Raw genomic sequence first — 15,418 nt, 5'->3', positions numbered from 1 at the left:
GGCGTGGCCGCCGGGGCAGGCTTGGCCTAATCCGCGCTCCAGGCGCAGCGCCGCCGCCCGCGCCGCGGCCGCCCGGCCTGGGGCAGCCGCAGGCGGACAAGGAAGCTGCRGGGAAGGGGGCAAAGCAGCGAGTGTCAACTTGAGCCTCAGCTGCTGTTAAAAATCCCAAAATCCCCATTGCAGTGAATCCCATGCGGGCAGAAGCTTTAGACATCACCTCAGTGTGACCCAGTGTGACCCCGGGGAAATCTAAGGAAAACACAGCGTTCGTGGGTTTTTTCTTTCCTTTTTTTTTTTTTTTTTTTTTGGTCTATGTGTGCCTATGTTTGGTCTATGTGTGTAGTATTGATTCCTTTCTCCTGAGTACCTAACGCCTTCTTGGAAGAATAAAGCTGTAGTTCACAATGAGTAAGATGAAACATGGATTTAAAATAGTATTCTTTAMTATTCATTGAAAGTTTAGCAAGTACAAAGAGGTCATTAAAATAGACAAGTGGTGCACAAAATACTTGAGATATCACTAAAAGAAACTTCCCCAGCCTTCTCTAAACATTTCCAGTTGTCATATTGTCATGGTTGCTCATTAACAGAAATTGTCCTATCTAAACCTCTTCTCTGAAATTTAGGAGCATGAAACAAAACCACAGAAAATTTGCAACACGTATATACTTATAGCTGAAAGAAARTTGATTCTATAAGCTTTTTAGAAAGTTCACAATATTATCAACACCCCTTTTTCCAGCTGAAAATGAAAACCAATCACTATTGAATGAGTTTATGATTCCATGGAATCCATCCTCAAGGTGGTACCAGGTCACCGGGACACTATTGTCCTCTAATCTCTTCTTGTACAGCAGACCATCATCTCTGAGTACATCGTACTCACATGTCAAGAGRAAAGTCTCAGGCAGCTGCTGGACAATAGCGTCCTCAGCTAACAGTGGACACAGGTTGGGCTCACAGAACTTTTTCGTTTTCTCATAAACTTCGGTTGCACATTCAAGTAGCACATGTGGCTTGTAGCCTCTGACCCTAAATTTTTCAGGAATATAATCTGCATTCACCCACTTCCTATAATTCAATATAGTATCTGAAGGAATATGGGTACCCTGCAAGACATCTTCCAGGAATGATGCATCTCCATTTAGGTACTGTAACACATAGAAAGCGGCACGCTCTCGGAATAGGAGAGGGACTGCCCGATTTTGCTGATACGATGGTAAATTGAAATCCAGAGCCTGAAGGCTTGGATAGATCAAGATCTGTGCCCGTAGTTTTGGGAGGTCTGATCTGCTTGCAAGGGTCTGGCTAACAGCAGCTGCTAGATTGCCCCCAGCGCTGTCCCCACTGACAATTATGCGGGCAGGATCCACCCCGTAGTGCTCAATGTTCTTCATAAAGTGTAGGGTGGCATTGAGACAGTCTTCATACGCRGCAGGGTACTTGTGCTCAGGAGCTAAGCGGTACCTAATGCACAGAAAGAGACAAAAACAGCAAGAGAAGGAAGTATTAACAATTGTAGAAGTATTGCTGTAATTCCTGAAATTTTACCCTCAATTCTTTTCAATCAGACATGCACTAGTTAGTTCGAAATTCTCCCTTTCTCCCCAAGTTATCATAAATAAAGCTTTTTTCTAGTAGTGGTGAACGTTAGTTTGTTGGGATCATCATCTCCTTGGGACGTTGTTCAGAGCTTGAAAGAGACAGGAGTACTCAGCTGGTAACTATGTCCAGGATTTATGGCAGTAATTTAATCAGTTTGTGCTTTAGCTTTCCAGGTGTCAGAGACGAAGGAAGTATCATCATTCCTATGTCTGCTGTAGTGCAACTATATCCGCATCATGCAGACAGCTGTGTCAGCATGGTGGTGGTGATGTTTGTTTGACGTTCTTGTAGTGCTCTTGCAACCATCAAGTAGAGTTTGCTTGAATGAGGATTTAGTAGTATAATATTTGACTTATTGCCTGTCTTCARTTGTGAGTTTGGAACTGAAAGCATGAACTTTTCCAGTTAAATGTAAGCATTATGCGCAGCGTAGTCAGCTAAAACTGGGTCTAAGTCGGTCTTCAGTGTCTCCAAACAAGAACAGAGTAACTTTGTCAAATAACATGCTTGACCCCCAGAAACACTTTYCTGGGACAAGTTATTGCTGTGATCAATAAAATTATAAGTTGATATCCACAGAAGAGAAAATAAGAAACAGCACAAGGAAGGACTCACCCAACAGATACAACTACAGATTTGCTTTCCTTGGCAATCCAGCGGCACAGCTTTTCATGGGTCTCTGAAAAAAAATTATTTTCATTGTTTTTTTGTCTGACTACTCATGTTACCTATTGCATAAGAAAGAGAATTGTCAAAAAAGAATTTTTTTTTTCATTTAAATATCTTACCAAGACTTCCAAATACCCATCCTCCTCCATGGAAGAATATAACTCCCCTCCTTTGGCTGGCAGATGGAGTCTTAGGCTGATAAATCCTCACGGGCACCATATCAAAGCACAGGTCCTCRATGAAAAGGTTTTGGTCTGCTCCCAGAGTCTTTCTGCTTTGCATATATCGGACGAAGCTAACCTGACTGCAGATGCCAATATTTTCCAAAATCTTCCCCTGTTTAAATGCAAAGAAAATAGGAATTTCACTCAGGAAATTTTTTATTTTCTGAAGCGAAGGAGCTCCATTGGCAGTGCATATAGGAGGTCTAATTTGTGTCATTCAGGAGGAGAACCATAAAATATTTGTACAGTTGTACAGGTACAAAGCCACTGAATAAATAACATGATCAAAGCTCGTAAGAACCACAGTGCTGGTTGAAGACACTATTCGCAGAAGAAYGCAACATTAACAAAAATTGGTTAAGTATATTCCTATGCTTTCTCGGGAGGTGTTTTCCTTACTGAATATAGAAAAGTTTGATTTAAATTGATTATTCTGTCTACTGAGAAAATCTATATATATAGATACACACACATATATTTGTATGTATACACATACACAAATATATGTGTGTGTATGTATATATATTTCATTTTAAATAGTTTGTCCCTGTTGGAAGAGTTGAAGTAGATCGATGCACAACAAYTACTGTCTCTTATATTTCTAATATGTACCTCCCCTTCCAAAAACAATTTAAAAATCTCCAGTTTCCATTTTTATCTGTAAAATAAATACATTACTTGCAATCCACCTCCCCAAGCTGAAGTAAATCTTGAAAGCGTGTCTCAAAAATCTTTAGTGTATTCTGAACTTGAATGAAAACATATACAATCCCATATGTATATATATGTTCTTAAATTATTGCAAGGTTAAAATAATTCATTTTAGAGGCTCAGTTCAGAGCCTTTCAAACCCTTGGGCTAGGCAGTGCTAAAATACTGTCTGATTTAAGAGAGCTGGACAGGCTCTGACTGCAATATAATGCAGTGTAGTATAAAGGATATGATAAGGGTTTGAGCTTCTTCCCTCCAGCATGCAGCATAATAGCAATATCCTACTTTCTTCCCCTTCCAGGCAAGGTTCAAGCATTGCTTTAGGTTTAATATTTACAGGTTGTTCTATCTTCCCCCATAAATCAAGCCAGGTTAACTTACCACCACAGCTGTGCTTATTAAAATCATATGAATGATTCGGAGCTTTACAGGTTGACTCACACCAGGTGGAATTTCTGAATTGCAGTAATCAAAATTAATTACCCCCATAACTAAAAATATAAATGCAGCAATGAAAACTGACAGGAACAGCACCAAAAATGTATAAGCTATTGCCATTTTGCTGAGCAGTGGACAAAGTGATCTTCAATGTCTTTGATTTGACTTTCCCAGATATCTTTGACTTGTTACTTCCTGCTTCTTAAACGCCTTTGTCCGTCATAAGGTTGCTCTAGTACAAAAGTTTCTCCTCCCTTTTTACAATTAATAGTGTAGTATGTGAGTTTCTCTCACTTAACATGGACACAAAAATAGTTCCTGACATTTTTAAAGAGATTGGCTGCATTTTAAATAATCCAAGTCTAAGTGTCCCGTTCGGCTGCAACCAAAATAAATTGTAGAATAAAAAATAAAGAATACAGGAGAAATTCAGAATTTCTTGGAAGCAGTTACTTTAATTAGTTGATACCATAACATACATTCAGGTGCATTAAATTCTAGGGTACTTGTAGGATGTTTTACCTTGAAATTAGAATCCCTTARGAATTTCCCGAAGAGAATACCGAGTCATTCTTGCTATGAAATTAAATGCCTCCAGCCTTCCTGCCATAATCGGGCACCAATTCTGGTATCACACGGAACAAAACTTGCATAGAGCATTTGTCCAGAAAGAGAACTCCAAGGTCAGGGGAGTAATCAGGGAAGGATCAAAGGGAAGGATCTTAAATTCTGCATTAGAAGTGATTACAGCTGTTAAGCACGTACTTTTGGAAGCTGGTGATAATTTCATGTGTGTTTGCTAACCACTTACTAGGGAAAATGTCTTGAAAAAGTTTGGTTTAGATCAAATTACACAAGTTCTGATGTTCCGATCGTAAGAGTATSCCTGTACTTTCCAGTCAGAGAATGGGAAATAAAATGAGGTTTGTATCTTTCAACTTCAGGGTTCTRTTAGCATTTCCAGAAGGCTTTAAGTGTCTTTTCCTGTCTTACAGTGATTAACTTAGTCTTTCCTCCACACCTGTATGGTTCTTTCAGCTCCCTTTGCTGCTTTCCTCAAGCTCAGCTGTCCATGCTGAAGTTTGAAGAATGCTTCCTCCTGACATCAGAGGGAAAGAGCGCGTTGCAGTTAACCCCATCCTCCATTGCCTAACACATAATGACAATTCTCTTMAATTTCTCCATCCTCCGTGGAATTATTGTCGCCTTCATCTTGTGAATTTGATCCCTTGTTCTTCGTTCACTTCTCTCTACTCCTTTTCTGTGTCTTCTTCCTACTTTCAAGTCTTTCTTTGTCATTGTTAATGCAAGAACAGTTTGCAGCTTAATGATGGTTTCACCAGCTTTTCCTGATTAATATTTTCGTGGTTAAAAACTTAGCGGAAAAAGTGCATATTTTCATTTTTAGTAGTAGTGCGCTATTTTTTTATTAGAAGAGGATGGCGATTTTAGTTTCTAGAAATGTTTATAACTTTATCTCCATTTTTGTTTTGTCACTCCAAATAATTATTTTCCCCCAGCAAGGAGCTGGTTGTCATAGCACATAATAGCTATATTTATTCAAATGATCAATTAATAAACGTTGACAAAATATGAATTTTAGAGTTCAATTGATCATGTGAAGTAGCAGTAACCAGACTTTTAACTTGAAATGGACTTGGCAAAGCAAGCAGAACATGTTAGAAATGCAACCCAGGAGGCTGGGTTTAAACTGATTATCAAGTTACTTCATATCAGGCTTCAGTAACTCTCAGTGCTTTCCCATAATGATCAACAGATACAGCATAAAATGACCTAGAGCAGTCAGCTACTAAGGAGTTTCAAATTAGACTGTTTTACATTGTATTTGCTACAGAAGAGTCCTGGATAGTCCTATTTCTTTTATAAAATACTGGACTAGATTTAACTAGGTAGATTTGGAAAGACTTGATTTCTTATCTGCTGGTGTTGCATTGCCGCTTCCACCAAGCAGTGTTCACTGATAAACTTCACCATGTGTTTAATTTTTACTGAATCTTGTAACAGAATTTTTTGCAGTGTTAGGATTATTATTTTAAAAGTTGCAAAGTTGCCAATGTAGTACAGCTTCTCAATAAGATATAATATTGTGCTTCTCTGCCTTCTTTTATCTGACAGCCTGAGAATTTTTAATAAACACAGCATAAGATAACAGGTAGTATAATAGCTAAAATCAAAAGATATATATGTATAAATAAATATATCATTTTTTAAATAAAAGGTAGGTAAACAAAAAAGTAAAGACTTGTCACGACTGCATTTGCCTATCGTGCATAYTCACTGAAGCTTAGTGATTGCTGTTTAAGAAACAAGTTCCAAAAAACGTGATTTCTTGGAATCCAAATAAAATCAAACCCATCACAGTACTACTTTACAGCTTCTGTTCCAGGCAGAAACTTGTATTTTCAGAAAAGTATAGTCTTTGTGGAAACTAACCCTGGAAAATAAGACATCACAGCACTGAAAATATTGTCCTCTTCTCGTACCCTAAATGTCTCAAACAATCTTACAAGGGCCAAAGGAGTCCCCCCTTGTCATCTTTGCAGTGGAAGATGCATCAGGAATATCTTGGTTTTGTTGCTTGCCTGGAGGTGAAAGAACATGAGCAGAGGTACTTGCCCGTAGCTTCTAGTTATTATTGATGTATTCTTATAATAACATTTTTTAGGGTGTTGATGCTTTGGGTAATGTTAGTGTTTGTTTGAAAGTCATTGCAGAAAGAGAAATTGGAAAGTTTAAAGTGCACTTCCTCATACAGTTAGAATTCAAAACTTAAATCAAAAGTGCTCATTTATTTGCCAAGTGTGAATTTGCCAAGAATTGTGCAAGTCTTGCATCATTTATACATATATTGTTATAAACTGTTTATATAATTCACAGTGTTATCCATAATTTTTTTTGCAGATAAAAATGAAAAAATCCCATAGCCAAAAAAGCTTAAAAGTCCATGGAAACCGCTCTCGGAATGATACCAGGTTACTTGAACACCATTTTCTTCTAGTCGCTTCTTGTATAAAAGTCCATCATCCCTTAACACATCAAACTCACAAGTCACAATGTAAGATTCAGGGAGCTGACAAATAATGCCATCTTCAGCTAGAAGCGGGGAAAATGTCATTGCTAATACTTCCTTGATCACTTCATAAACTTCAGGCTTATATGAACTGTTTTTTTGTGGTTTGTAGCCTCTGATCTTAAATTCATCAGGAATATTGTCTGCACTTACCCATTTTTTATACTTCAGTTTCATACTCTCGGGGACATGACAGTTCTGTATGATATCATCCAAGTACAATGGCTTTTTATTAAGATAACGAAAACAAAAATAAAGGACCAGCTTCCGAAACAATATGGGGACCGAAGCATTCTGCTGATATGCAGGCAGTTGAAAATCTATTCCCTGGAGTCCTGGATAAATCAAGACCTGAGCTCGTACTTTTGGAAGATCTCTTTTATTCAAGAGTAGTTGGCAAATAACTGTAGCAAAATTAGCTCCACAGCTGTCACCACCAATGATGATGAGGGTAGGATCCACATGATACTCTTTTAAATTCCTCATAAAGTGCAAGGTAGCGTTGAGACAATCAAAATATTGCCCTGGATAAGGGTGCTCAGGAGCCAAGCGATAACTGAAATGTCAAAGACATTATGCTTATTGACAAAGTGACTAAAAAATGTAACTCACATTGTTCCTGTTTAATTGTTATGGTAGTTACATGGGCCTGCTTTTTTTTTCTGAATCTTAAAATATATATTTATTTAGTCTGTTTTTTACCTTGATGTAGATTGGAAGAACGAACTGATAGCACACAGGCGTCTTAGTATGCATTGCCTACAAGCAGACTTCTACATGAAATGAAAAGCTTAAGCCAGAAATAGGAAGCATAATCTAAAATTTCAGGAATTCAGCACATACTTCAGAAGTGTGAACTGCAGGACTACACATATTCCCACATAAAAACAGCACTTACTTACCCAACAGACACAACCACTGAGTTGCATTCTCTGGCAATATGGCGGCATACTCTTTCAAAAGCTCCTACGACAGAGTTTATCAGAAATGGTGTTTTAAAAATCCTTTGAAGCGAACATTTAGGGTTTTTTTAGATCCTAAAGGAGTTAACCGCATGGTCAACATCCATGGATATGGGGCAGTAAATTGTATTTACAGACATGTTCACTGATTCTGTTCTTTATTGTACCTTCTGCTTGTTTACCTACTAAGACTGTCTCCGGCCTTACTAGTCTGTGGCTCCTCCTAATCCTGTTTTTCAAAATTACGGTGYGAAATTCTGCTAGGATTTTGGACAGCAAGGGGAACTCGAGGGAAAGGCCGGGTGCTGCTGTCAGCGTTCAGGCGCGCGGYCTGCATTCGGCTACCGCGTGCGCTCCGGCTCCCTCCATGTGCTGCTTGCGCAACAGCCGCGCTACAAACAACTGCGCAACACGCCGCTTGTGATCTTTCCTTATCCCGGTGGAAGGAATTGACCTTTCACCGGGATTATAGGGGCTAATATCTCGAGTTGTGTCCTCGTTGCACCCACCACTCCTGTGCGCCTGCGCGGCCGCAATGCGTCACAGGTCTGAAATGTTGTCTAGGTCTCCATTGCAGATCCAGGTGAGATAGCTCTTCCCAAGCTGGGTCTGAAACTACCAGCATCTCGGCTGCTCACGGCATGGCCCTGCAGTAAAATGGGTGAACTATTGCTGTTGTGGTGCAGAATAGCTCGTTACGGACTTGGTTGTCTCTGCTGAGGGTGAATTGAACTACCACCTCCTTCACAGGTAACTCTAGAAGCCTCTAGAACATAGTGCYCATGGACATTTGGATCCTTTCAAAACAAGATTCAAAAAAACATGAACTTTACTGTTTTAGAGATTTCCATGGCTTTGATTTCCTCCCAGAAAACATACAGGGACTTGATTGCCAAAGAGATTGAAAGCAATTAGAAGGCTGAGCAGCTCAGGCAAAGGTTGAGAAATACAAATCGGCTGAAATCACTCTGAAAGTAATATTAAAGGCCTGAATTTGATTGATAAAGGCATGAAACTTGCTAATGTCTTACCAATACTCCCAAATGTGCCAGCACCTCCATGGAAATAGAGTAGTCCTCTTCTTTTGACAGTGGGTGGCTGTTTTGGCTGATAAATCCTGAGTGGAACGTCATCTACTTTGAGATCTTGGATGAGGAGTTTGGAATCTCTCCATGGTGGTATTCCTTCTAAAAAGAATCGCAGTAAGCTCAAGTCACCGCAGATTCCTAGCTTCTCCAAAATCTTTCCCTGTTAAAAGGAAAGAAGCCAGCAAATGATTAGTACAAAAGCTTCCAATTCTATAATTTATAGCTTTTGGCAATCCCATCCCACATTGCCAGCTGTCCTCTTGCTCGTTATTCATTATTTTTGACATTTCTCTTGGTGAAATAAATGTTCTTGAACTGAAAATAAGAGGGGAAATAGAACAATAATCTTTGATTTAGAAATAAGTAATTATAGGGAAAAGGGTGAAGAAACAGAGAATACAATACCAATATATGAAAGTAGGCTCTGCAAAAATTTTGCAGAGTGGAGAGTCTTGAATGCATCATGGTCAGGAATACAAACAGGAATGATACCATGCTAATTGCTTTTGTTTCTTACAGATGGGAGGAAAACAGGGCCAAATTGCAGATGAGTGGGTTTTCTTAGACCCACCTGTATTAAAGATATTATATATTTTGCATTAAAAAGTACAAAGAAGATTAACTGAAGAATAGTTTGTAGAGGTTTGATGAGGAAGAAAAGCTGCCATATAGTGTCTTAATTTTAAAAACTAATTTTTTTAACATCTGTTAATAAATAATTAATTAAAACAAAAGTCCAATATCAAAATATCATGCTGCTTCTAGGAGAAAATTTCCACACTTTGAAGGGTTTAGTGGCCATGTTTAGACCAAGGAAAGTCATGCTTTAGGACTAACATACGTAGATCTTCTAGATATTTTAAATCATTCACTAAGAGCTTGTTTTAGGTGTGTGCATATGTATCTATTTATAAGTAAATATATAATATATGAAATATATATATAATATTTAATTCTATACATAATATAAAAATATTTTATAATTACTTTAATATAATATATCATATAAATATAATTTTATATATTTATATATAATATTGCATATATAAATATAAAATACTATATATATTTAAATCAGGCAGATGCCGACAATATCACATGACTTAGGAGGCAGAAGAAACAAATTCCAGTGTGATAGGTTTTTTTTGCATGAGAGTCCCCAAACCAATTGTGAAAAGTTAGCATCTCGATCTACAAAAAGAACAGAGAAAAAAAAAGAAGAAACTGCGGAAAATATCCCATATTGACTATTTTCCAGAATGATTCATTTCAATTTTCCCTTTGAATTAATTCTAATTTTGCCTCCATAAAACAGAGTTATTGGACATGGGTATATTGGAATGTTAAGTTCAAGCATGACACAGACACACATCCATTATTTCTTCCTGTGTTCTTAAGTCATCTAGCTCCCAAAGATTCTACCAAAATAAAGTGAAATCTCCCATTTTAAGAAAGAACTTACCACAACCAAGGTTGACATGAACACGGAATGGTAAAAACGAAGCTTTAGAGGCTGGTCGATCCCAGGTGGCAGATCTGAGTTGAAAAAGTCATAACAAACGGCCCACAAAAACACTACTGGTAATATAAGAGGAGAAAAGAAAATTGTTCCTATTATTGCTAAAGTTGTATAAACAAACGCCATTTCACCTCAGTGAAAGTTTTGAACTCTCAAAACCAAAAAACAACTCCCCAAATCCAAAAACCTCTCCCTGACCGTGTTTCTCCAGTGTTTCTGAGGTGTCTAAACACTCGGATCATAAGCAGAAATAAAAAGATTACTGTTGCAATAGTCTAATTTTCTCCACCCTTCTCTTCTTTTACTAATGATCCTATTGGCAACACTTCCTTATACCAAAAGAAAATAATTGGGAGCAGATATCATTTACAAAAAAATGAAATTCAGTGTATACAAATCAGATATTATAGTGAGTTCTTCACTAACAATAAGAAATGAATATTCAGAGAGGCCTTTTGAATCTCATGACTGCCTGTGTTTTGTTATAAATTTGTTATGGATGGACATACCTGTTGTAGAGATAAATTTTAAAGATACTGGACTACTTCCTAAATGTTTTTTTCCTGAGAATAAAAACATTTAAATCTCCACTTTTTGCTCGACTTGTTCCACTCTCAGGTGCAGAGAAGTTTTTATATTTTAAATGTGACTTAGGTAAGAGCTCAGTTATTTGGTGTATAATTTGTGATTTGGTTTTGCAGAAAGATTTGTTCACTTAGCTTGTGTGATGTATGCTTACATTCCAGTAGGCGAGAAGGAGATTTTATGCAGAGATACYGGGCTTTATATTGCAATGGGAGCCCAGAGAATCACTATGAAATCTGTGTTGCACAACACAATTCTTAATTTATATTAAAATCTCTCCAGATGTATGGTGGTGTCTTTCCAGATTCCAACCACTAGTATTTCTGGTACAAACTTTTCACTATATACCCTAAGAATTTTATATCCATTTTATATTTATTCATAGTCATTTTTTTTTACAATTTAATTTGGTGACATTAAGAAAACATATGTATTAATGGGGGATGATCAGCATTGGTGACAGTTGTCTATAATTGTTCTGTTTTGTATGCTTCATTACAGAATTTCATTTTCCAACAACTTTAATGCTTTTCCTAAATGATTTTTTTCATACTAAACTTCAGGTTTAAAAAAAAAAAAAAAAAAGGTCCATCATGACATCTGAATTAGTCCTTAGCTTCATTAGCTGAGTAGGAAAAACAAGACAGTCTTGCCAGCTGGCTTGCACAATTTCAGCTCGTGGAGATGACACTGTGTGGGGTGAAGCAGTGCACACCTGAGCTATTTGTGAAATGACCAAACCCACGGCCATTCACCACAAGGGCTTTTTCTTTGCTGAGGTTGTTGAGTTCCTTATGGTTTAAGAAAAAAAAAAAAATCTTAAAAAAACACTTCTTCATAACTTCTCTCTTTCATTTGTTTTCCTTTTGTAGTATGTAGTATATAATAAATAGTGTAACAAGTCCCTAGCCAGCCATCCTCTTTTTACTAGAGCAGCCTTTTTTCCCTTACATGCATCACAAATGCAGTCTTTTGAGCACCAGATTGTACAGAGTTAAAACCACTCCAGATACCAGGGTCAGGGGTTATTCAGACCTTATGTTTGGTGTCTGCGCCATCCATCAAAATATCCCAAAATAAGTTAAAACACAGAGATCAGCCTTGAAAATGGTTGTCAGTTGGTTTTGACAATTCTTTATGCTCAGATCCTCAGAGAATCAGTATTAGCAATATTCTGTCCTCTCAAAAGAGCCTCTAATCAAAAAGAGGACTGAGCTACCTTAAGCATTTCTTACTGTGAGAACAGTATGYGAAAGGGACAAGAAACGAAACTTTTTAAAGTAACTGTAATAACAGAATTAAATAATATTGTGTTTCAGATGGTTTAGTTCAAACTGTGAAAGCTCTGTACTAAGACAACCCTTTTTCTTTAGCCTGAGGTCTGTGTTCAAACCCAAAAAACAGGAAAATATGCTGAAAAAGTCAGATACCTTCTGCATTGAATTTAGTGTTGCTGGAGATTGATATGTTTAATATATGAGATTATGAATATAGAATTGACAGATAATTGAGTAAATTCTGCTCGTTTTCATGTCAGTGGGCAGCTATGTAGGTAGCCATCTCTGTAATTCATTCTTTTCTTATTTTTTCATCACTTTTCTAAGTATCATAGAAACTGCAGGAAAGTTAGGTACTAGACAAGACCTATTCATSGAAATGTGAACTTTGTCAGTATTTTGTCATTTGTAGTTCACCATACACACAGGCTTAACTGGTGGGTTTTGTAGAGCCTGCCTAGAGGTGAATTCACCAGCTCTCCACGTAGAATGAAAATGCCTAAAACTCCTCAACCTCAAATCAACTTCATTGTTCATCAGTTTAAGCAGAAGGCAGCTTGCAATCAAACACTGATGAAAAGATCAGCATGGCTCGTGCTAGTAATATCAATGTCAGTTATTGCTGGTTTTGCTGTAATGTCTTTTTCTCAATATTGCAAAACATTTCATTTCTGATTATAGGCTGTGTTAGGAAACAGGTGACTACAGTAGGTCATACAGGAAATGCTGCAAGGTTCACCTGAAGTAGCCAGGTAGAACAATTGAAATTTTGATTCAGTCAAGTGTAGCCAGCTTTATTGACTACCTGGAACTCAAAAAGCTAAAAAAAAAATACACAAAAAATGCATTCCCAAGAAAAAGAATTAAGAGCAGAAATAATAGCTGGTTGATACTTTATTTATTTTTAATAGGTATATTTAAAAATAAAAAAAATTCTGTACAGCGTTTCTTGGTTTGTTTTTAATATGCTCCAGGTAACACAAAAGGACAGCTCTACTCGGTAGTGCAATTTAACCATATTTCAGTTTTAGTAGGCAGAGCAGATATGATCTTCCTATCCTGTCCTTTGCATTTCTGCATTTCCAGAAGCAAATGTCTAAGAACATCTCAGCTCTCTTCATAGTTATGTGCCTTAGGCTTCAATATCTCCTGTGTAGGAACAGGAAGAAGAAGCTTTAAGAAATTACAGCTCCGTAAGTGCTCCGGGATGCAATTCTGTGGAAGGTGCTGTGCATTTGCTGGGTTTGTCTCCTGCCCTCAGTCTGCCTCCAAGCTGCCTTTCGGTGTCTCCTTTTCTGTTATCTCCATCTCCCCACCMCAGTGCATACCCACTGCCTATGCACTTTGCTCTTACTCCTGACTGAAAGCTACCTTCCTTTTAGGCTGCTGTGCATCTTTGTTTTAACTTTTCCCTTCTTTCTCTAAGTCCTCCAGGTTACAGGATTCTGTTTATTTGCTTCAGCATCAGTATCCTGCAGAGAACAGGTATCAAAGTCATGCAGTAGTATTGCATGTCCTATTATTATAGTGAATAGTATTTTATAGTATTTTATAGTATAGTATTTTATATATAGTATAGAAATACTAATTATAGTATTTTCTTGTTGCCAGCTTATTTGCCAAAATATTTGTTGTTGCATACTGACTTTTAGCTAGATAGRTGCAAAGAGACGTTTTAAAGATGGCCAGTCTGTCCATAGGAAYTGGAATTGTAGATGTCTGTAATACACCCCTAGGACCTGGCTGCTTTGGAGCAGCTAATGCGACTTGAAAACCGGAGTGCTTTGAGATGTGTTCTGTTCTTTAACCTGCAACTGTAGCTTGTGTGTAACAACAGGTTCTGTAAAAATATTTGAATCTAAAGTACTGATTGACCTTTTGCAATGGCTTTTGGRTGTTTGTACTGGGTGCCTAAAGAAGTTAGCTGGTTTGCTGTGCTGGCATTTGAAACTCARCCGAGTACTGACATCTGCTGAGAGGAATTTACAACATATTTTTTTTAATACTTTAATACTTTATCGTTTTATAACACAGAATTGTTAAAAGGGAATCAAGACTTCCTCAGCTGCACCGAACTTTCCCTCATTTCATTAGTTTTGAGGTCCTGGCACTGCTGTTGACTCCCTTTTACTTGGGATACGCTGCCTTTGGGCCAAGGTCTAGAGACCCACTATAAAAACATGGCTCACATCCACGTTATTTAAGGTTAACACCTTTTTTTGTTGTTGTTGTTTTAATTCACAGAACTTCTAATTGTGGCCACATGAATTGTCTAAGAAAATATAAATCAYAGATATTGCATGTTTAGCTTGCCTATCTGCTACTCTTTGCCTTGGAAAGGAGTAGGTTTGTTTAGCACATATTTATGTGATGTACTGTAACYCTGTAGGATTTATCTGTTGGCATCTGAAGATCTTAAAATAGCATTTTACTATCTCTAGCCCAGGCCATGCAGGATGTCATGGAAAAGGACACAAGAATGGTATGCTAAATATTAATCACAGCGTAGAACCTTGGTGCGCATCACCTGGTATCATCAGTGTTTTTTCCCTCACTATATCCTGCTGTCTGCTCCAGGCAGTGCAGGCCTAGAGTTAGTAGAGGTTTTTTTTGTATAGTAACTGATATTAATCTATATTCATGTATATCTGATCTATGTATAAAACGTATATGCACGGTCTATTTTTAATAGAGATGCTGTATTCCTACGTCAGGATAGTTTTGCAGCATCTGTAGTTTCAGCTTGAAYTCTTCTCCCAATATACGTTCTTCTGTCTTTCTTTTATGTGTGTGCTTCAGTCTTTCAATCTATATTCACTCCTCTGCACTTTGAGCTTGCCTCACATTCAGCTTCCATCAGATTTGGACCTTTATTAAACATTGACATGGTCAGTATATGTTTAACCCGTCGATTCRTGCCCTGGTACACTAAGCCCCAAGCTGTTCTTAAATCACAATTTATGCATTAATAGTATCAGAAGTTTATTAAATCAAACTGCACCACAAAAAAACTTTTCTTGGAGGACCAGAACATTTATGTGTACAGCAGAAACCTCTGATAAGGTAGTAGAAGAAAGAAAACTTTGCCTGATTATCACAAATAAAAACTAATCAAAAGCAATCTCCGAATCAGGTGCTTAAGTAAAAGATGGTCCAATGCCAAAATTTCAAAGATGATTTAAGAAAAGAAATTTGAAGCTTTGTTGATTTTTTTTCAACCAATAAGAAAGGAAAGGTTGACCTGGAGTT

General features: G+C 37.4%; 2 protein-coding genes across 2 annotated transcripts; both read right to left on the bottom strand.

Annotated features, from left to right (window-relative positions):
• Nucleotides 1-655: 655 nt before the first annotated feature.
• Nucleotides 656-3,767, bottom strand: LOC112959631 (arylacetamide deacetylase-like 4). Its single transcript, XM_026053686.1, has 4 exons — nt 3,591-3,767; nt 2,394-2,610; nt 2,221-2,284; nt 656-1,467 (listed from the first exon to the last, which is right to left on the bottom strand). The coding sequence occupies exons 1-4, from the start codon at nt 3,765-3,767 to the stop codon at nt 693-695; spliced, it is 1,233 nt and encodes a 410-aa protein (XP_025909471.1). The 3' UTR covers nt 656-692.
• A 2,752-nt stretch (nt 3,768-6,519) lies between these two features.
• LOC112959650 (arylacetamide deacetylase-like 4) lies at nt 6,520-10,433 on the bottom strand. The gene is made up of 4 exons (XM_026053706.1): nt 10,251-10,433; nt 8,732-8,948; nt 7,641-7,704; nt 6,520-7,294 (listed from the first exon to the last, which is right to left on the bottom strand). Exons 1-4 carry the CDS (start codon nt 10,431-10,433, stop codon nt 6,520-6,522), a joined length of 1,239 nt encoding a protein of 412 aa, XP_025909491.1.
• Nucleotides 10,434-15,418: the final 4,985 nt, after the last annotated feature.

The sequence above is a fragment of the Nothoprocta perdicaria genome, unplaced genomic scaffold (genome assembly GCF_003342845.1).
Source record: "Nothoprocta perdicaria isolate Ctin4 unplaced genomic scaffold, notPer1 scaffold_117, whole genome shotgun sequence".
NCBI classification, from domain to species: Eukaryota; Metazoa; Chordata; class Aves; order Tinamiformes; family Tinamidae; genus Nothoprocta; species Nothoprocta perdicaria.
This window is presented reverse-complemented; position numbering and strand designations above follow the sequence as displayed.

Coding starts and splice junctions, on each gene's coding strand:
- LOC112959650 (XM_026053706.1), bottom strand. CDS start 10,433: ATGGCGTTTGTTTATACAACTTTAGCAATAATAGGAACAATTTTCTTT. Junction 8,949..10,250: donor TCATGTCAACCTTGGTTGTG/GTAAGTTCTTTC, acceptor TCCTTTTAACAG/GGAAAGATTTTGGAGAAGCT. Junction 7,705..8,731: donor TGGCACATTTGGGAGTATTG/GTAAGACATTAG, acceptor ACTCTGTCGTAG/GAGCTTTTGAAAGAGTATGC.